At 41.8% G+C, this 21,956-nt stretch overlaps 1 protein-coding gene across 3 annotated transcripts; it reads right to left on the bottom strand.

Moving 5' to 3' along the window:
* Positions 1–1,963: 1,963 nt before the first annotated feature.
* Positions 1,964–21,472, bottom strand: LOC121167216 (cell cycle control protein 50C-like). 3 transcript variants are annotated; one of them, XM_040996615.1, is made up of 8 exons: positions 21,356–21,472; positions 19,467–19,531; positions 16,338–16,448; positions 13,164–13,265; positions 11,503–11,590; positions 10,898–11,038; positions 5,440–5,649; positions 1,964–2,379 (listed from the first exon to the last, which is right to left on the bottom strand). In XM_040996615.1, exons 2-8 carry the CDS (start codon positions 19,512–19,514, stop codon positions 2,189–2,191), a joined length of 891 nt encoding a protein of 296 aa, XP_040852549.1. In that variant the 5' UTR covers positions 19,515–19,531; positions 21,356–21,472; the 3' UTR covers positions 1,964–2,188. The 3 variants fall into 3 exon arrangements, with proteins under 3 accessions (XP_040852549.1, XP_040852547.1, XP_040852548.1); XM_040996613.1 differs by having other exon boundaries at positions 19,467–19,665; positions 21,356–21,469; XM_040996614.1 differs by lacking the exon at positions 21,356–21,472 and having other exon boundaries at positions 19,467–19,721.
* Between the last annotated feature and the right edge of the window lie 484 nt (positions 21,473–21,956).

Here is a 21,956-nt window from a genome sequence, read left to right as displayed (position 1 = left end):
TGGCAATCAACAAAGTTTGAGACTATCCTTTTCTATTATCTGGTGGTACATGAGAGAGTGTCTGGGGCAAATTTGGTGGAGTTTGGGGCAGGACTTGAGTACCACCCATTTCTGCGTTCTCTTTTGGAAATCCCAGCAATGTCATGGGATCAGGGACATGATGGGAATGGGAGTGTCAGCAATGGTAATTTTATTATAATGACCTAAAGGTCACCACGGGGACACAGTTTCCAGCCATCTTGGATATTTCTGGTGCTGGTTCTATGTTATAACTTCCAGGAACTTGTGGTTTTCTGTTATATGGAAGGAGTAGGAGGCTGTTTGGGCTGCTCACAGAAAGGGAGGCTTGGGCAATACTGGGAGATGGGTTTAATTGGTACAGGGCAGGGGAAGTGTGGTTTCAGCAATGTGAGTCAGGCTGTGGTGCAGGCCATTCAGGGTTGTTGTATGGATTGGCTGGAGTGGTCATGTGAGTGATCCTGTAGCAGGTGGGTCAGCAGAATGTTGCTGGCTAAACCTCAGCTCCCCTTTGTGAATGCTGCCTCCCTGACTACGTTTCTTACATTGGACTCACCCAGACAAGCCAGGTTAATCTCCTCATACCAGGATCCTGAATTTATTTCTACAAAATCTCTTTTGACAGAGAAGATAATATTTGCAGGCTCTGGGGATGAAGACATGGACCTGTTCAGTGGGGGGAATTCGGCAGTGAGCCATGCCTGGTCACCAGAAATAATTGGCTTTAAGTAGAAGGTGAGCCAGGACAGGGATTCCAAGACTTTGGAATTGACACTTGAAACCACTTTTTATTTTTTATTTTTGGCAAAACACTCAATTATTTAGTGAATGCCAAAAGTTGCAATAAAGAAATGCCTTCTTGGCTTCTAAGGAGACAAATGTGTTGATACTTTTCATTTTTAATTTTCCTCTAACAATGGCAATTCTGCTTCTAGAATCATCACAGAGAAAACTTTTCTCTACCTCAAAAAATGTATATAAAACATTTAAAAGTACTACTTAGTGGTCATTTAGGTTAAAAAAAAATCTGTGAGGCTTATGGCAACTTTACTAATGCTCTCTAGTCTCCTGTAAGTGATCTTTAGCAATAATTAAAGTCTTTTAAAAATTTAAAATATTTTTAATTTTATTTGAAAAGGGGAGAGTTAGATAGATAGATAGATACATACATACATATCATTCATTATATGGTTTACTCCACAAATGCCTACAACAACCATTGCTAGGCTGGGCCAAAGCTGGGAGTCAGGAACTCAATCTGGGTCTCCCATGTGGATGGCAGGGACCTAGTACTTTAGTTGTCATTTACTGCCTTCTTGAGGGTACATGATAGCAAGAAGCTGGGTTAGAAGCAGAACCAGGACTCTAACCAGTGATTACAACATAGAATATTGCGTTTAAGGTTGGTGTTTTTAGTACCACACCAAACATCAACCTGGGGGATTAAAACCCTTTAAGATGGACTCTGAGGATCTTCCAGTATATGTAATTCAAGTATATTTCATAAATCCAACTCATATTTTTGAATTATGAAATTTGTCATCCCTCTGTAAGTTCTAAAATCATACTGAGCCCACAACATACTGAGTAGTTTTTTTGAACAGTCACTTTCCTTATATCCCTCTTGGCTACACGGATTACTTTAGGGAAATTTCTGGGCTTCCTTTTTGGTGTATTCTGTATTTTGCATCTTGCCAAAGCCTTTCTTTGATCTAATCAAATAAAGAAAAGTTAATTTTGGTTCCACAGATAGGGGAGAAACATGGAAAGCATCCTGATGCTTAGTTCAGCAGTTGCTCTTGAGAAGCCTATGACTTCACCCAGCTGATAAGACTTAGAGATTGAACCTGCTCTCATGGCTAAGGATTCACTCACTTGGGGGCCCCCTGCACTAATTGCCATCACATGATGTCTGTCTCTTGGCGCAAGGACTTGAAATAGACACTCAGGACTCAAAGACAGTTTATTATCCCCATTCCATACTATACATAATTATATCTCCTGCTCTTCTTCTTTTTCTTAACTCTGGCATTCTCATTACTTATCTAGCTGGGATTGCCATTCATTTCAGTCAGGCTTGTTGTGTACTTGCTGCAATATCCCAGTCAGTTGCATCTTTGGATGTGAAACTTTACTGTCCATTTCTGCTGTCTGCTTTTAAAGCTTAGCTCTATCGATAGAAAATGGATGCCCTCCTTTTTCTCAGCATGTAGTGAATTGCTATCATGACAAAGGAGGACAGCCATGCCATGGTACCTGTAATTGTGTAAGCCAGACCTAAAAACAGGCCACTGCCTCCACACCATGTCAGGGTGGAGAGGACAACTGATTTCTCTCCTTGGAACTTCGTTACTGGAAAGTCTAAGAGGACCTGTTAAGGATTTATCTCAGCATTTGTCACCACTGCTACTCTTCATGCTAAATCTACTCAGTTGAGCCATGTAAAACTGGCCTTTTCTGAGGTAAAAATGGTTCAATATTCAAGTTCATATATTTGGTTCAACTTAATCTTTATCAAACAGTATTCTATATCTTGCTAGAATAAAATTAAGTGGAAAAAAAATCCCATTTGCTCGGTAGTCTATGGAAGAGACTTGGGCACAGATCTGAATACCTTACATACAACTGAGTCATTAGCAGATAGATCTGATGTCTTTTGGCAAACACAAGGAAATTAAAAGAATATAGGTAGGTTTTACAGTACACTTAAGTTTTTGTTTATGAACCAGGAAATCCAGGGTTGACTAAACTGCTTCATAAACTGTAGTCTGAATTCTTACCTCAAAGAAAATTCTTCAACAGTAATAATGATGATGACATAATTGGCAAAACATATTGGTGGGAACACTAAAGGTGGTGCATTTGTTTTGGTTTTGAAAAGGCTTGCACCCTCACTGTTGGGGAGAAAGTGTTTGAAGTGGCTTTGCTACCCTTAGTGTTTTCATGATGTCATTTTGATTATGCATGTGGCCTGAGGTTTTTAAACATCTGGTGCCTTTTGTAAACCAAACTAATAAACAAACAAAGGCTTCTCATAGCAACGACACAGGACAGAGGCATTTCCCAGCAAAGCTCTTAAAAGTCCTCCAATCATCTGGCAACATGCTATTTAAAGGCATAAGGGAAAACTTGTTAGGAAACTAGTTCTTCTTCTTCTTCTTTTTTTTTTTTTGTCTTTTATATCAAAATTCCTTTGTCATCAGGTCCTTGGGTGTCACCTCCGCCCATCTGCTCAGTTACTCACCCTCCCTCATTTCCATTGGAATGGATCTTTTCCTGTAAGTGGCAAGTCTCTTTTCTGGTAGAAGGGATAGTCTGTGTTGCAGTGAGGGCTTGGTTCTGCTTGCCCATTAGTGGGGCCACTGTCTGTCTGGATGATGCTGCAGAGCAGTTTCCAGGTAGTGAATGTACATCTGGGCCCAAAGCGCGGAAACTCTAAATCTGAGAATGATCAGCATTAAAACAGCTGCAAATGAAGTCACCAAGGAAACTGCCTGCTGCAAGGAGAGTTTCTCTTGTTTGGACCGTGACTTCCTCATCCTCTCACCCCTAAACTGAATGCAATGCCTTGTGAGTACAGCAGCACCTGTTTTGTTTTCCCATTTCTTGAATGCAGCCATAACTGCTTTATTGGCCAGGCTGTTACAAAGTTGTCTGCACCACCAACTTCAGAGGCCATTCACTGTCAATCAACTTTCAGTCTCTTCTTCAATGTGAGGGAGAGGGAGTTTGTAGAAAACCCTTTTCAAAAGGTCTCTGATTTGTGGCGTTCATTCTCATACAATAGAATTAGAGACTGTGAAAGAAACTAACTGAAGGGAACCTGTACTCCTCCTGGTTGGTAAACAACAAAAAGAAGGGGAGAGGTGATGTCCCAGCTGCAAGGACACCAGGGTTGAGGAATGTCCCTGAGAGAAATCAATGTACCTACTCTACAGGAGAAACAAAGAGAAGATGGAGCAGGACCTGCCGCACAGATCGTCTTTCACTTTTCCCACAAGAACTTCTCTGGGTGAAGAGGCTGGTGAAGTGCACAATCTTATGGTAAGAACCTCTGCCACTGACAGTCCCTCTCCGGTCCTTGACAGGCTGTGGGGAGTGCTGATACCTCATCAGGCTGCATATTCCAATTCATCCGTAGGCCCTGGGAAGACATGCTGTGAGGGAACACTGCCTCAAAGAAGATCAGGAAGTGATGAAAAGCGAGTCCAAACATCAGAGTAAATGTAAATTATGTTTAAGCACATAATTTCTAAAAGAAGTATTTGGAATCATTTTAAAGCTAAATGCTTCCTGTTTTCGAATACAGTTACATGTGCATTTTTAGATTCAGTTTAAAAATTGATAATCTCTTTAGTAAAGCAAATGGCGCCTAAATTGGACCACAGTCCATCACGAAGGCACCGGCTCCTACCTGTTGGTTTCTTCTTCAGTGGCACAGGGCAACCATGCATGTCATCAGATGAACTGAACTTGCCCCTGAGCCCAGAGCTCCCTTGGTTTGTGATACCTTTGCCTGAAATAAAAGGTTCTGCTGTCTCTCTCGGCCTTTGTTAGTGTTAGTCCATATTCCATATTTATTTTTCTTTTTAAGTCCCCTCTCCATTTTCCTGGTTGGGCTTCCATCTCTCAGGGCATGCCTCTCCTCACTGTTTTAGCTAAGCCCAGTGTTATTACATTTTTATTGTGTGTTTAGGGGGATGGGGTGGGCAGAACTAGTCCTGTCTTACTAGTGTGTACCTCTTTACATGATCTGGTTACTAACTGCTATTCCTTCTATTTAGAAAAACACATGTAAGTATATGTTGTGGAGATAAACAGCTATATGATGATGAAAAGACAACGGAGAGGTTCAGGATTTGCCGCCCCAAAATACATCAGTTTGAAGTATTGATTATTTTAGAGCTAGGGACCCTTGACAAATAACAGGTTCATAAAAGGCACTTTGATCTCCTCTTTTCTTCCTGAAAAATAACAGAGAAAGTGTACTGAAAGATGCCATCCCTGTACACTGAGGGAAAAATATTTTCACTAGGGACTGGGAACTGAGGCTGAGAGAAATCTGTACACGCAAACCTTGTTACACTCACACTTATCTCGCTTTGCTTTTCCAAGATCATCATCTCTTACTCAGCTGACAGTGCACACACTCAGACCCAGTCACTTCTCTGGTCTTCCTTCTGAGGGTTCTCATGGATGCGGAAGTAAACTGTGTGTTCCTCTCTGCTACCTTCCTATGTAAGTAGCAGATAAGGAGAATTCCTTTCTCTTCTATAACACTGTTTTCTATATTGTTTTCCTTTTTTTTTTTTTGATATACAGATTTGGTTATGGAGAACAAGAAATGGTAGAGTGAAATACTTCAACAATAGTTGCCACGTTTTCCTTCATCTCCAAAAAGAAATTGATATGAAAGGATACTGTATTCTATGTTGAAACTGTAATTACCAGCAGGTAAGCCTTCAAGGAAATGCTGTATCCGATTGAGCCTACGGTATAGTTTTTTGAAAGTGGGAAAGGCAGCTGTCCGCATCCACACAATGAAGTCTTCATTGAGGAAGCCATTATTTTCTGGATCCTCTGGATCCAGTTCGTAAATGGGCTTGGACCAGTAAGGGGGCTTTGTGGTTCCTGTAGAAGGAAAATAAGGGATATGTTAGAGAAAAATCATACATCCCATTCAGTTTTCCTAGAGTATGGAGAATAAAACAGTTGTAATTCTGCAGAAAGAAATAGGAATTAGATTTTTTTTTTTTAAGTTTGTGTATATCAACTACCTGAGTAGTCTCAGAACCTGGTACCCAGTAGGTGTGCAACAAGTGCTTGCTAACGGAATGAAAGATTCCACTTGAATCTGACAAATGTTGACAATTAAAGCAAAACAATAAATTTTAAAAGCTAGTCAGTGAACTTTTTACTACTGTTATAGCTGGCCATAGGATGTCAACATGCTAAACAGGGAGCCATTACCTCTCAGCTTCTACTTTGAACTATTTGTCTCATAGAAGAAACTCAGTCCTGTTTCCAAGCACGGGCTGCGGTGCTTGTGAAAGTATATGCTAAGCCTGGTTGGATTAATCTGCTGAAGCATGCTTGCACACATAAACTTCCTCTGTAAATAATCGTTTCTTGGATAATCTTCTGCAAACACTGTGGAACTTACTTATTTCGGTTATTCCTAAGAATTTAGTCACTGTTACTGGGGGAATTTTGATCCCAACTGAACTTGTTTTTGGTGTCTGCTCTGAGAACTTTTTCCTATTTTTACTTTGGCCTGAGTTCATGATGCAAGTGTGCTTAGGACATGAGGATCATCTTTGTTACTTATGAAGAATGCAGGTTCAAGCACGCTTTTCCATAATAACTCCCAGCTCCACCTCCTCCCTGGCTTCAGCCAAACTTCCTTCATTTTTCTAATTTCAGTTGGGTCGTTTGTATCCATCCATTCATTCAACAATAAACAGTCCCTTTTGTCAAAGAATTTACAGTCTGAGGAGGGTATTAAAAGTAGGCAAATAGATAATTGGAGCACAATGTGCTTGTTCTGACAAGAAAGAACAAAGTTTAGTAGCACATGAAACAAAACCAAGGATACTTCTTTGTCAGGGGTTATGTGGCAAACATAACCACTTTCAAAAAACTAGTGATTCAGTTGCAGATGCAATGACTATACATGGCAGTTTGCTTAGATTTTTGTCTTAGTGTGTGACTATTGCCCGTTGTTGCATTTGGTTTAGTTTTAATTCCAAACAAGCGCTGTACATATGTAATTTATTATTAAATAGAATTAAAAAAAATTTTTTTGAGAAGAAAGGGGACAGAGAGACAGACAAACAGACAAAGGAAGAGGAAGAGTGCTAATCTGCTGGTTCACTTCCCAAATGCCCACAGTTGCTGGGCCTGGGCAGCCCTAGAATGAGATGCCAGGTGGCCAACCCATGCCTCCCTCCTGGGAAGTAGGAGCCTAATGATTTGAGCCATCCCTGCTGCCTGTTAAAATCTGCATTGGTGGGAATTTGTTCGGGCCTTCAACCAATCTTAGGCACTCTAATGTGGTCTTAGTTGCTAGACTTCTACTCCTGTACATATACTTCAGTTCTTTCAGCTCCCAGGCATGGTCTTAGCTAGTAGTGTGTGAGATACACAAGGGCAGTAAATACAGTGACATGGAATGTGCAAGTCTCATAGAAGTCAAAAGTTATAAATCTGCTGAAGAGCATCGGAATTTACTTCAAACGTTTGTGATTATTTGAGGGCAGCTATTCGGCCTAGTGGTTAAGAGACCAGCTGGGACACTTGGGTCCCTTAGCCAGGTGTCTGGGTTCGGCTCTGATCTTCAGCTATTGACTCCAGGTTCCTGCTGGTGCACTCTGGTAGGCATCAGATGTGGCTGACTTAGTTGATTTCCTGCCACCTTAAGGGGAGACCTTGATTGAATTTCCAGCCCTTGATTTTAGACCAACCTATGTTGTTATGGCCATCTGGGGATAAATAAGTGGATGGGAAATCAGTCTTTATCTCCTCTCTCAAATAATTAAAAGAAAAACAATTTTTTTTAAAGATTTATTTATTTATTGGAAAGTCAGATATACAGAGAGGAGGAGAGACAGAAAGGAAGATCTTCCCTCCAATGATTCACTCCCCAAGTGAGCACAATGGCCTATGCTATGCCAGGATCCAGGAACCTCTTCCAGGTCTCCCACAAGGGTGCAGGGTCCCAAAGCTTTGGGCTGTCCTCCACTGCTTTCCCAGGCCACCAGCATGGAGCTGGATGGGAAACAGAGTTGCTGGGATTAGAACCGGCGCCCATACGGGATCCCAGTACGTTCAAGGCGAGGACTTTAGCCATTAGGCCATGCTGCTGGGCCCAAGAAAAAATTTTTTACAGTTTATGGTTATTTTGGAAATTCTGTATCCAAAGACAATAGGTCTACAGAAGGTCCATTTATATATCACTCAGTAAGCATGATTTTTTTTTTGTAGGTCAATTAAATGAAGTTCCTCTTAGCTTCTGTTTCTATTATAGTTTTTTATTCCTTTTCCTGTAATCAACAAGGCTATTATGTGTTCATTCCTTTAGCACAAGAGGAACTTTGTAGACAGTTAAAGAGGTTAGTTTTATTTGAGTTGGTTAATCACAAGTAAATTAATATTAAGCAAGTTAATCATGGAAACAGATTTAGGAGAAAGTTTAAATTCTGGTGGAATCAAAGCAAAGATTTTTGAAGTTCAGTCATTGAAGATGAAACCTTTGACATTATTACAAATGCTACTATAACATCAGTTCAAAACCTCAACAGTCATATTAATGTATGGTTTTATAGTGATAACAAAAGTGCAAACTTGGTGGAATATCACGTAAGAGTAAAAACACAAAGAAATTGAGAAGAAGTATACTTGAAATTGATTATAGCACCTCCATAATTCACAACTGTATCCATATTTTATTGATATAGTTACTAGTATTTCATTAATCAGAATAACAGCTGTAATTGTACATAGGCAAATTATGTTTCTAAGCTTATGATTAGAAAAAACTCACCTGCAGAGATTTTACATGGTGTAAATACTAAATTAAACTTAGGCTTCAACATACTAGTATATGTAGTTCTTGCCATGCTGTCATCAACCAGAACTTTAGAAAGGTTTTAGTCCTTGAGGAGTATGTTAGTATGTCGATTAGTGTGTCCTTCAATAATCTTAAACTTTTTCTGTAAATGAGGGCTGGTTGCATTTTCTTTGAAAAATAGTTGAAAACCTTCCTTTAGTAAGTGTCTACTTTATAAAATGTCAGACAATTTTAGCTTTTGACGATTTAGGGTATTGTGAGTATTGAAAATGATCAACAGAAGGTTGTTGTAATTTACCTTTCTAAAACATACTACATCATGAATATTCAAAATGTTTATAGGGCTTAATCTCTAACTCTATGATCATACTTGAATTGTCTCTTTGTATGAAGCCTCTTCATAGCACTCTTGAAAACATTTTCTTCTAAAATGCATTTCATTTGACAGGGAGTCAGAGGGAAAAGGAAAGGCAGATAGATGAAGAGAGAGAGAGAATACCCAGATGCCAGCAGTGAATGGCTGAGGCTGGCCCGGACTGCACTCATTCCAGATCTCCCACATGGATCACAGGGACCCACCTCCTTGAGCCATCACCTGCTGCTTTCCAGGTTGTGCTTTAGCAAGAGGACAGAATTGGGAGCAGAGCCAGGAGTTGAATCTTATTGTTCTAATACAGGCTGTAGGAGTCCCACCTAGAATCTTAACCCCTAGGCTAAGCCTTCTGTTTTTAGTTGCATAAAAATGTGTATCAGAAACAATACTGAGAAGGTTTAAGATTTTATGACATTTTAATTTAGCCATACATTCAGAGTCAAAACCAGAAAAATCATGTGAATTTTAAAAAAGTACCTATGAAAATGCTTGGGTTAAAACACTAGCATGTTTGAGTGCAATATTTCAATTGACATCAAAGATATCCTACATTTGACAAAACTGATTGTGAACATGTGAGGACCTTTGTACCTGTGGAGTGCTTTCTCCATTAAAGTTTTCAGCTCAAAAGGGAAGAATCAGTTAAAGGTGTTAAACCTTCGAATAGACTAAATATAAAGCACAACTTTTTTTTTTTTTTTTAAAGATTTATTTTTATTATTTTGTTATTGGAAAGGCGGATATACAGAGAAGAGAGACAGAGAGGAAGATCTTCCATCCGATGATTCACTCCCCAAGTGAGCGCAACGGGTCGATACTACGCCGATCCGAAGCCAGGAGCCTCTTCCGGGTCTCCCACGCGGGTGCAGGTTCCCAAAGCTTTGGGCCGTCCTCGACTGCTTTCCCAGGCCACAGGCAGGGAGCTGGAAGGGAAGCGGGGCTGCCGGGATTAGAACCGGCGCCCATATGGGATCCCGGGCGTGCAAGGCGAGGACCTTTAACCACTTGCGCCACCGCGCCGGGCCCATAAAGCACAACTTTTAAGAAGATGCCAGATATACTGTGAAAAAATTAAATGAAACTATAGTAATGCTAAGGTCAAGAAAGTATGTGAATATGCATCCCAAATAATTAATCAGCTTAAGTTATTTTTAATGTCGAGCTAGTAATCCATTTTTTAAAAAAGTTACTTTAGTGCCCATATAAATGCTATTTTAAGTTTTAAAAGAACTATATTTTTGAAGGTGGAATTACTCTAGAAGTGCAACAATTTGTGTCAGTTTACTGATCAATAAATAAAAATTTCCAATAAGTATAAAATAGTTCATCTAAATGGTTGGAATTGGCAGCTAAACTCCTCAACTTGCATGCACCAGGATTCCATATGGGCACCAGTTCTAAACCCAGCAGCTCTGTTTCTCATCCAGCTCCATGCTGGTGGCCTGGGAAAGCAGTCGAGGATGGCCCAAAGCCTTGGGACCCTGCACCCATGTGGGAGACCCAGAAAAGGCTCTTGGCTTCAGATCGGCCCAGCTCTGGCTGCTGTTGCCATTTGGGGAGTGAATCATTGGATGGAAGATCTTCCTTTCTGTCTCTCCTCCTCTCTGTATATCTGACTTTCCAATAAAAATAAGTAATTTTTTTTTTTTAAAAAGCCTCCCTGTTTAAAAACTACATGGTCATCCTAATAATAGCTGGAGCAGCCAGTTTCTTAAATCATTATCTTTCTAATGGTAAACTGGAATGAAACAGAGCTTCAGCCTTTTCATGATTCTGATAGATACGTGATAGAGGTGCCAACTGGTAGAGAAAGCTAGAGTAAAAATGAGTCATCAAAGCAATACAAAGGAAATATCATGGATATCTCCTCACACATACAAAGCAAAGCTTATTTGTAATAAAGACATAAGAGTATTTTGCTACTGAATAGGTCTTACCTGCAAAATGGTCAGAAAGATTAGCATTAGCTGGATTCCCAAATTTGACATATTTATCTGTCCACCATGTAATCCCACTCTTTAACATTGGGACTTGGATTTGTATAGCTGAATTAAGTTCATATATAAGAGTTATAGTGTCTGTAAGAAAATTAGAAATTTTGTTAGAGTTGTATCCTAGCAGTTTGTCACCTTTCAAAATGCAGGACCAGACACAGCTGAAAAATAAGTCAAAGTTTTTGCAGCCTTGCAACACGTCTACGTGCCATAGAGCCTGGAATCATAAGACCATTCTTTTTCCTGCCAAGGTTGAGCCAATTATCAAAAAATACTCTTAAACTCTACTTAACTCATTTTCCTTGACTAGTCTTTCAGGTTCCTGGCAAGAGAGAACTTACATATTAGCAAATGAAATACCATTAAGTCAGGGCTCTGGCTTAGTCAGTATAATACATAAGGAAAGTTTAAAGTCTCAAACCAAAAAACTGTCACAAAAAAAAAAAATCACACACACACAAACCAAAAACCTCAGCTGCAGAGGCCATTTTCTGGACATTTAGGTTGTTGTCACAGAGTATACCACAGAGCTAGGGAAAGCCACCTACCATTGAACATGCTGTTGGCAATAGCACCACAGGGAGCAAAAGGGGTTCCATCATTGGACATTTTGAATGGTGCACAGTCTTCAACATCCTGGAGGCAAGATGATAACAGCAGTGATAAATGCTTCTGGTAAACCCTGTCATGTTGAACACTAGACAACTAACATTATAAACCAACTCACTCTGATTTTGGCATGGACCAAGATTATGGACTGCTTCTTTTTTATTTTAATTTTCTTTCTAGATTTAAATTTTTACATTTATTTTGATGATCTTTACATCAAAATGTAAAGATGGCTGTATATTCATGTGGATCACTGATTAGGGTAGGAAGGGTAGAGGTACAGGGGAAAGTGGATGAGACAATTACTTCCAATTTTCTCTTTCTTCCTGTATCTGGGGGAAGGGGAGAAAAAGGGAAGGGGCTGCTCCTAGCAGCCTAATTGCGTTACTACCCAGGGATGGGGACAGGCACTCAATTTCATCCTAGGGTCCCCCCTGATGTTCGGCATGTTCAGAGGGTACTGCTTAGTTGGTTTTGATAGTTCTGAGATGCTGTTGTTTTCATTGGTGCAAGGTTGAAAATTCCTCCCAGGTTCATTGGCTGACATGTCCAACTTGAGTCTCTATTAGCCCAGATACTTGCTGTCAAAGCTTGGCCAGGAGAGTTGTCCAATTTGTTTGCCCTCCATCTTCTGCCATGGTACTTGATGTCCTCTGCAGTGCTCAATGAGCTGTGTTGTCCCCCATGTGCATCGGCGTATGTCATCCCACTGCACAGGTTTCAGTAACTAAGGAAGCCCAGTTCTGACACATGCACTCCATGGTCAGACCATAGGTCCTGTGATTTTAGCCATGGTCAGAGTTTTGAATCGGTGGTCCAATTCAGGGACCTTGGGTCTGGAAAGGTAATCAGTTAAATTAAAGGTTTTTATAGGATCAAATAAGGGAGTGTATAGTAGCTGTGTAATGGAGACTATCATATCCAGATATGAGGATACAGATGTGATCTACTTCCAGATCAAAGATGGACTGCCATTGGAATGGTTTACGATAGCTTGACAATTAGGATACTGGACTCTGCCATTGTCCATGCCTGCAGTGATGGACATATGACTGTGTATGAAGAACTATATTATAGTAATGATACAGGGGAACTCAGTGATGGGGGAGGGGAAAAGAGAGGGAATAAGGGAAATCCCAGGGCCTATGGAACTGTATCATAAAATTATAATATAATACAATATAATATAATATAACCTAATTTTCTTAAAGTAGATTGGATCAAAAATCCCAATTATAGGAACGATAGTGGTAGATGTAAAGTAAGCTAGACTGAGGCCAGGCACATCTCTCTCAAAATGAGACATGGCTATTGAGTTGGAAGAGATGACCACTGAGTTGGGAGAGACGGCTGTTGAGTTGGAAAGGGTTTGTATGGAAAGTTCTCTAAAGAAAGTGAATAAATGTCCCTTCATAGTAGCTGTTACCCTAAATGCTTAACTGCTTCCATATATGCAGGGATGAAATGAACATTTCTGTTTTGTAAGATCCTAGCTTTTGAATTTGTTTTCAATCCTCTGTTTTAATAAAAGCTAAACCCAAGCTGACCAACCTGGTTAAAAAGCAAAAAGAATATCAAACCAAATTAAATAAAGCCTTACCTTCAAATCCTTGCCTACGAGTTGACTATTACTTCTGGATAAACTATATCTCTGGAGATTCTGATAGAAGCCATGCAACTTATAGTACATATAAACATTGCCCTGTATAGGAGAAAATGCAAGAAGAGAATAAGAGAAATTAGCTGAACTGTTAACAAATGTGAATAATTTAAAAAATGAAAGATAGTTCAGAGTAATGTGGAACTGAATATTTCTTAGTGTAAAAAGAAACCTAGGAAGGTACTGGAAGTCCTGACATATGTAGAAGAATTGCAGTTGCTAAGCTATTTTTATTGCTTTTGTAAAAGTGATTGTTTCTCTCTTGAAAAATTTTAATAGCTGGGCTTTAAATATTTAGGAGATACAATTTGGTGTCACAAATATTGTCATTCTCCAGCAATATTAGAAAGAATGCTTTGCCCAGAGATTGTACTAGGCAACGGAAGTCATGTGATTTCAAAGCAAATGTGTGAAACAAAGTCAGAACCACTGAGCATGCCTCAGGTGCACGAGACTCCTGGGCACGTGGGAGTGTTAAGATCGGCCGCATGTTGTCGTCAGCCTCCAGATGATTTTTGTCTATCTCAAGGATGTAACATGTTTTACCTGGCATATAATGCTTGATCAAGAAAAGCTAAAGCATTTTTTTTCTATGGACAAAATGATGGGATAATTCACTGATCCAACAGAAAGATGATTTTTCACCTTAGCTGTAAACCGCCTTGTTGCTGTGAGATGCTTTTCTCTTTGGGCTGCCACGTGAGGCTACCCTGTCCTGGGCTGCCATCATGGTTCTACCTTCATGGTCTTATCCAGAGCCCTTGAAACTCTCCAGGCAGACTGTATACACATTTTACTAACAGCCCCTATGAAAATATCTCTAAGGACTTAGATACCATATCCATAGATTTCATTATCAGTGTATATAGAAATGCCCAATGAAGCTGTTTATGATTAATATACTACATACCCCCCAAAGGCCAGCCATGAAAAACCTGAATACTGAACCTTACTTAGCATCCTAGGTGTCATGTGCTTTGTTCAGTGTTAGAGATACAAAAGCTTTCCTTTATGGTTCCCTGTTTTCATTGATTCTTTTACCCAAAGCAGAAACAGCGTTTTGGAAAGGGTTTTGGTTCATTTCCTATTGGTTTTAAGAAGCATGAAGATGGAAGCTGGGAAGGAACGTCACAGGTGTAGGAAGTTTATGGAAACCAGGAAAGGCTTAAGGGCTTGGTCAGCTGTAAGAGAAACAGCTCTGGAAGCAGAGGCTGCCCATGACACAATCAGCAGCGCTGGCGTGAACGAGCCCGGCTGAGTGGGAATGACCAATTATGTTTCCTCCTCCAAAGAGGGAACCTTTCTTTTGACCCACGACCAGGGAAAATGTGAAACCCACAGAGTGGAATGCGCTATATATTTTCTTGGAACTCAGAGAGGGAGAATTCTGTTTAACCAGACTTATTAAATGCACATAAATGACAAAAATGGACAGGCAAAGAGCACTTATCACTTTAGGGACTGGAGTATTTTAATAATCTCTTTTCAGTAATTATTCGTCCAGGATTTAGCTTGACAAGGTCTCTAAGATCACCATCTTTTTGATCATTCCTGGAAGTACAATTCACTTTTAAGTTTAATGGCACTGTGTGCAGGACTCATTTGTTTAAGACTGAGTGTGTGCATTACCTGGGTTCCGGATGTGATGTATATGGAAATTGTTGGCTAAAGGCACTCTGGCTACCCTAAGGAGCTTAGTTGGGTTTTTACAAGAAACCAATCTCTGACCAGAAGGAATGGTTAGCAGCTGGTAACATTTCATTTACCTTTGGAAGTGTGAGGGACACAAAAATGGAAACTGAGGTCCTTTAAGGTTTTACCCTTTGGATTTTTTCTTAAAAGTTTTAAGCATTTTGAACCCTTATGAAATAAGGGAGGAAGGGAAGAAGGAGGCAGTTAAAAGAAGGAACTCCAAAGAGAAGGGAGGGGGACCACGATGCATTCTGAAAGTTTCAGCAAGGTTAACAAGAGATCCCTAAAACAACATCAGAATGGTGTCCTCTCCCAGGAGTGGGACCACGCCTGCATTCAGCCACCAACTGGGATGGCTGCAGAGAGTAAGGCCCTGGTGTAGGTGGGAAAATTTCTGAGCACAGCTGTTGGTGCTGTCCCTTAGGGACTGAATTGGACAGGAGCCTTTCCATGGCCTCTGTTGTCTTACCTGGTCGCCAAGTCTGCAACCACTGTACTTCCTTCGACTCCTCAAATGTATTTCAGGGTCCTTCTCTGTCCTCTGCACCCCTCCATCATTCCCTTTGTGTACCCTTCATAGGTGATGCTGCCTCAGGTAAGCCAGGTACAGGCAGGCCTGCTCCTAAACTTTTCCCTTAATTCCACCTGCAGATCTTTCTTTCTTTTCAACTTCACCTGGCCCCCAAATCCTCCTTTTCCACCTTCCTCTTCTCCTCCCCAAAAGCCGGAGCTGCTCTGTGGACTTACAGCTTTCCCAGGCTCGCCCTACTCCAGCCTTATGTTTCCTCCCAGGTGTTCCCTCAGTAAATCTTTTGCATGTCTAATCCCGTATTGGCACTGGCTTCTCAGAGGACTGGACAAACATGCAATTTTAATCAGTCCAAGGTGAGGACTTTTTTTCCCCCCATTTCTCAAAATGCTTAAGACTTTCTTAGAGATTCGGCAAGTACATATTTGGAATAACTTTGGTGTGTGTATGTGTGGGGGTAAGCAGGAGGGTTCCACTCTGTTTGAAGGCTCTGAAACTGATTGGTGTGACCTTGGCCAAGTCACTTAGCCTCTTAGCCTGTTCATTTTTGTCACTATTAAGTGAGGGTTTAATTTGGATAATCTCTCTGTATGGCTCTCCTGTGCTGACTTTGGAGTAGAATCAATTTACTTGATTCTGAGAATTATGTTGCAAACTTGGGTAGGTAAAGAATACTGGCATTTAGAATTAAGGAAGCCAAGGAGAATAATAATAAAAATTGTTGAGCGTGAATAAACTCAACAATTTGTAAGATGTGCCACTCTCCAAGCGTCACTTTTTCTTTGTTTCAGAAAGCACTTGATGGAAGTTGTGAGGTAGTGCTGAGTGCTGACTAGGTGCTGCCAGGTACCAGGCAGCATAAACTCAGCCCAAGTTGCTGGAATGTCACTTACCTGCATTTTCTCTGCAAGGTGAAAGGGAATAGAGCAGGTACATTTTTTGTCATAATTAAGGGCATCTTCCCGCAGTTCTGCACAATTTCCACATGTTTTTGTGTAATTAATCTGTCAGCCAGGGCAAAGAAAACGTATTAAACAAAAGTTACATGATAAAGTATAAAATCCAAAGCCCCAAGTCCATCAAAGTCTTCCAACGTGCCAGGGGAAAGGAGTCTGGGGTGTGAACAAAGGGCAGCCGACGGTGCAGCACGTGTGGGGTGCTCAACAGGAGTGGCTTACTTTCCTCGGGGGCCAGGCAGCATTTTGCCACAGGCCTGGAGTATTTCTAGTGCAAACTTATGCTGCTTGTTGAGATGGAATCTTGCCCAGCGATCCTCCAGAGGTGTCATTTGGAAGGTACTAGAAAGTGACTCAGGGGAACTGGGCTTACGGCCGGAATCTGAGCAGCTTTATGTGGAAGTCACTTCACTGTATTTTCCATTTTATTGCATGGAAAATATTTATACTAACGAATGAATCAACATGGCATTTCGAGGAAGTTACTGAAAATGACCCAACAGAAGAAAGAAAAAATAGAAAACATTTCCAAAGCATAAGACTGTGGATGTGTGGTGAATAATTCTGGTTTCAAAATATTGCTGCTTTGTGCTTTTAAAAATGAAATTTTCTGGAAAAATAGCATAATGAACTTATTTTAAAAGAAGTGTAGGGTCCCAGATGGGTGTTTTTTTTGTGCCCTGGCTGGCCCTCGGTTCTGGGAAGTGCAGCTGGAAGGCATGGGGCAGGTCAGGGTGGCGGGCACAGGGCCTGCGTGCCCCACCCTCCAGGCAGACTAATGGGGCTGACATGGAGGCGACCTGAGCTGTGTCTGCCTCTCTCTGTCCAGGCTGAGGAAAAGAGAAGTGAGAAGGTAGGAATGCAGAGTGAGAGAAGCACCGAAATAAGGGCACACTTCCTCTAGGTAAAGGGTGGAAACATTTCAGTTTCTCTGGGAGGGAGAGAAAACTATTCAAGAAAGATAGAGGAAATTTTCAGTCTTTCAAAAGCCCCTGAAGAGTTTCAAGCCCAGAAGTAAAATCTGAATACTAAATTAAAGATTAGTGAGAAGGCTGCCCATTCTTGCTTAAATCATGTTTTTTCTTTTTTAAAAACTATTTACTTTAAAGCCAGAGAGAATGGGCGACAGAGAAAGGGATAGAGGGAGAAGGGAAGCTTGCATCCACTAGCTCACTCCAGATGGCTTCAGTGGCCAGTGCTGTTTAGGCTGAAGCCAGGAACCTGGAACTGCAGCCAGCTCTTCTACGTGGGTTGTGCACTAGTAGAGTCACACTTTCCGGGCACACCAGCAGGGAGCTGGAGCAGAAGTGGCAAAGCTGGGACTAGAATGGATGTTCAGACATGGGATGCTGGCACTACAGCAAATAACCAGTGAAGGAGTGAGGCCACCCTCCTTGTGTGCATAGGGTGGCTAACTCTCAAGAAAGGCTGCATTGCACAGTGTGTGATGGCAATGGGACAGGAAGAAGCAAGGGAGGACAAATCAGAAAGGCCAAGAAGAAAGGACAAAGGCAGGTAGGGTGAGCTGTTGGTGGAAATGAACATTAACCTTGTAAGCCCCATTACTTTGCTCTCCCCTTCAGCAAGACAAGCTGCTTTTCGCCTACATCTTGCCTCTGCCCCATGATGGGGGCCCACAAGAGCTGACCTATAGGCCCGGAGGACTGAAGCGGATGGAGCGGCACTTGAGGGCCAGGGAGATGAGGTGTTTGCAGCTGGGAGGGGGGCAGCAATAGAGGTGTGGAGGAGCTAGAGCAGTGTGTGTTGGGATGAGGAGAAAGACCTGAAATGTGCACTGTCTGCTGTCTCCTGTTCTCCCCCGAGGTGTAGTGAGCTGAAGTATCCATGGCCCAGGGAAGGGTTGGAGCCATGGAGGATCTCTGCTCTCAGCTTGCACTCTTACCTGCTGTGTTGCTCCTTAGCTTAGCAAGGGCAGGAGTTAGCTCTGACTCACCTTACTGATCTGCATGCCCAGTGCACATCAGGAGCACTTTGGGGCAGGCACGGGACAGACCTGACCTTCACTGTCATTCCGCCAGGAGCCATGTGGGGAAGGAATAGGCTGGCTCTCCATGCTTGCCTTTAGAGTGCAGGTGGTGTGATTCCCTCCCTAGGCCGCCTCTGGGGATTCTTCACCCTCCCCAGCTTGTTCATCATGTCGGCGGAAAGGCTTGGGCCTATGTGCTTAATGCCCTTGGTGACAGCTGTTCCCACTGAGTAGACTGTGATGTATCTGGCCACATATCGTTATGAAGCCAGAAAGACAGATGTTCTTGCTTTCCTAGATCTCAGTGTGAGGGAGATGATGGCAAAGTGAAATACACAATGCTTGAAATTTAGGGGGCCAAGGGCCAGGGGCCAGGTACAATAGTCTAGTGGCTAAAGTCCTCGCCTTGCATGCACCAGGATCCCATATGGGGACTGGTTTGTGTCCCAGCTGCTCCATTTCCTGTCCCACTCCCTGCTTGTGGCCTGGAAAAGCAGTGGAGGAAGGCCCAAAGCCTTGGGACCCTGCAACATGTGGGAGACCCAGAACAAACTCCTGGCTCCTGGGTTTGGATCAGCTCAGCAATGACCACTTGGGAAGTGAACCAGTGGATGGAAGATCCTTTTCTCTCTGTCTCTCCTTCTCTCTGTAAATTTGACTTTCCAGCAAAATTAATCTTACAAAAAAATAAAAGAATTTTGGGGGCCACATGGAAGATGTATCTCTTCGTCTTGCTTTCTTCTGCTCATCAGTCTGCTGCCTGGATGTCTCGGTGATCATTCGGCCCGGCCTCTCCTCCCATGCCTGCATGTGGCTGGTGCACTACCCTACCAAAAAAGCCTATTCTGAAAAGCCCACAAACACAAATATGGCCAGGTGGACCAGTGTGAGTGATTCGCTTCAAGCAGAAGAGTGAATAAGCCACCACACGCGGACTGTGCTGCCATCAGCCCATGAAAGACAGACATGCATCTGATGTAGTGCCCTGAGGAGGGTCTCTGTTCTCAGACTGACTGTGCCCCGCAACAGTCCCATAGGCGACAAGATGAGAAGCCAGTTACAAGGGAAGAGGGACAAACCTCTATTTTCTGGATGTTCTTTGCAGACAATATAAGCAAGATGCCCATGGAAAGGCAGAATAGTCCTGAGGCAAAAAAGATGGAGAAGACCATCGTGGCTGAGAAGTAGAGCTGGCAGGCAGGCAGCTGCTGCTGCGTCATCGCTGTGTTGTCTGGCAGTCTGGACAGCTTACTCTGGGATGGCGTCTCCATGTTGGTCCTGCAGGGGACTCAGATATACTCTCGGGACATCGAGAACATTTCTACTCATGTTAATACCACATTATATTATATTAAATGAAGAATTCTGGACCTTCCTTGGCAGTCTGAAACCAGACCTACGTTTCAGCTCTCTTTCAGCAGCCATTGTTTTTCATTTAGGCTCAAATAACCTTTGTGCTAAATGTCACACCTAGGACAGGGAGTCCCCAGCAAGGTCTGTAAAAACCAAAACTTGGTGACCTTGGCAGCAGTGATGATGGGGTATTGCTGAGAGTTTGTGACTAATTCAAGGCAAGCCCTTCCTAAAAGGAGAACATGGAATTATCTTTAGGAACTTACCTAAATCTTTGGAGATTAATACGAAGATAAAGTTAGGGCTGTCAACTTTTGTACTAAATGTAACTGTCATCTAACATGAACATTAATTAAGTTGGAAACATGCTCTCAAATTACAGCTAACTTTGCAATTTGTGATATGGAAAGGATAAGCAAACAGGGAATTGTAGAACACAGATGTTTAACCTCAAAAGCTTCTAGTTTTTTTTTTCTTCATCCCTAAGAAATATTATAGTAGAAAACAGAGATTAAAAAAACAACTCTTGGGCCCGACATGGTAGCCTAGCAGCTGAAGTCCACTTTGCATGTGCCAGGATCCCATTTGGGTGCTGATTTGTGTCCCAGCAGCCTCATTTCCCATCTGGTTCCCTGCTTGCGTCCTGGGAAGGCAGTGGAGGATGGCCCAAAGCCTTGGGACCCTCAACCTACCTGCGTGGGAGATCTGGAGAAGACTCGGCACTCCTGGCTTCGGATCGGTGCAGCTCTGGCTGTTGCAGCCACTTGGGGAGTGAATCAGCAGATGGAAGATCTTCCCCTCTGTATATCTGACTTTCCAAACAAAAAAAAAAAAAAAAAGAAGATTCTGAAACTTTCTTAAACTCATGGGGTTTGGAGTAGACCAAATGAAGCAAGAGAGAAAAAAATGAAAAGAATTAATGTTCAATTTTATAACACGGTATTTGGTTTGGCTTTTGTCTCGTTATAAATCCACCAACATTTCATTTACTTGTTAGGCTGTTAATGATTACTTTAAAAAATGACACTTAGGACTTTTAAAAATCAAGTACAAGTGAGTTTCTGTTTTTCTGAGCATTAGGCAGAGAAGCCATGCTGGTCTATTTTTGCATTCCAGACAGCAGTTACTTTGGCAAATGTACCTATTTTAAAATGATACAAAATACATGCAGATAACTCAGGGTCAAGGTTTCCCATTTGAAAATTTGGAAAAAGAAAAATACCAGTGGGAATTGCTCAGCCTGCCATTTGAATCTGATGTGGAGGTTGGGACCAGAGGGGCTGTGGCTATCAGGCAGCTACGTGTGAGAAGATGATAACACACACTTCTGGTAAGACCATAAGGTTACTGTATGTACACGGTTGGCCTACACAACTTAAAATACTTGTTCTCACAGTAGGTGGAATTATATACTACCATGTCATATTGCCTACCAAAAGGACCATTCCAAAGAAACTATAAGAGCAGTATTTCTTAGGCTTTTCAAACACAACAAAACAAAGCTAACCAAAGTTTCATGCTAAAAGGAGTGTCACTGGGCCTCTAAAGGAGCAGAACCAATCATATATTATTCTGTATGTATGTTTTTATATATTAATATAAGGAATGGGCTCACATGGGTGTTGAGGCTGGTAAGTCTTAGATCTACAGAGCTGGTGTCCCAGTGTCACGCCTGAAGGTCAAGAGGTTGTGCAGAACCAGTATGTGTTGATGGGTCAGTTAGGAGCCCATCAGCCAGGAGAATTCTCTTGCTTGGGGGAGGGTCTGCCCTTGGTTCTATGCAGATCTTCAACTGACAAAATGAAGTCCACTCAAATTATGGTGGTGATGTTTCTGCATGACCCCTCATTTCTGTTCATCTCATTCAAAAAACCTGCACAGAAACACCCAGAAGTATGTGCTGTTGCTGCATTAAAATTAGCCATCCAAGATAATAAACAGTTTTAGGGTCACATTTTTGAGACAGCCAGATATACATTTTACAGGTGCTTTATATTCATCTATTTCTCTTTTACAGGCAAAGTTACATCATGTGCTTTGCTTTTCAATATCTCTATGCCGGTTTCTCAGCCTCAGCACCATTAACACTGCGGTACAGATATTGCTTTGTGGTGATTAGGCCACAGGCAGGATTGCAGAATGTTGAACATCCTTGGCCTGTACCGCTAAACGCCGGGGCATGTTCTTTCTTACTATTGGCTAAGATCATCTCTCTT

The sequence above is a fragment of the Ochotona curzoniae genome, unplaced genomic scaffold, assembly GCF_017591425.1.
Source record: "Ochotona curzoniae isolate NIBS_2020 unplaced genomic scaffold, NIBS_Ocur_1.0 patch349, whole genome shotgun sequence".
Classification (NCBI taxonomy): domain Eukaryota; kingdom Metazoa; phylum Chordata; class Mammalia; order Lagomorpha; family Ochotonidae; genus Ochotona; species Ochotona curzoniae.
Note: the sequence above shows the minus strand (reverse complement) of the source record. Positions and strands in the feature narration are given on the sequence as shown.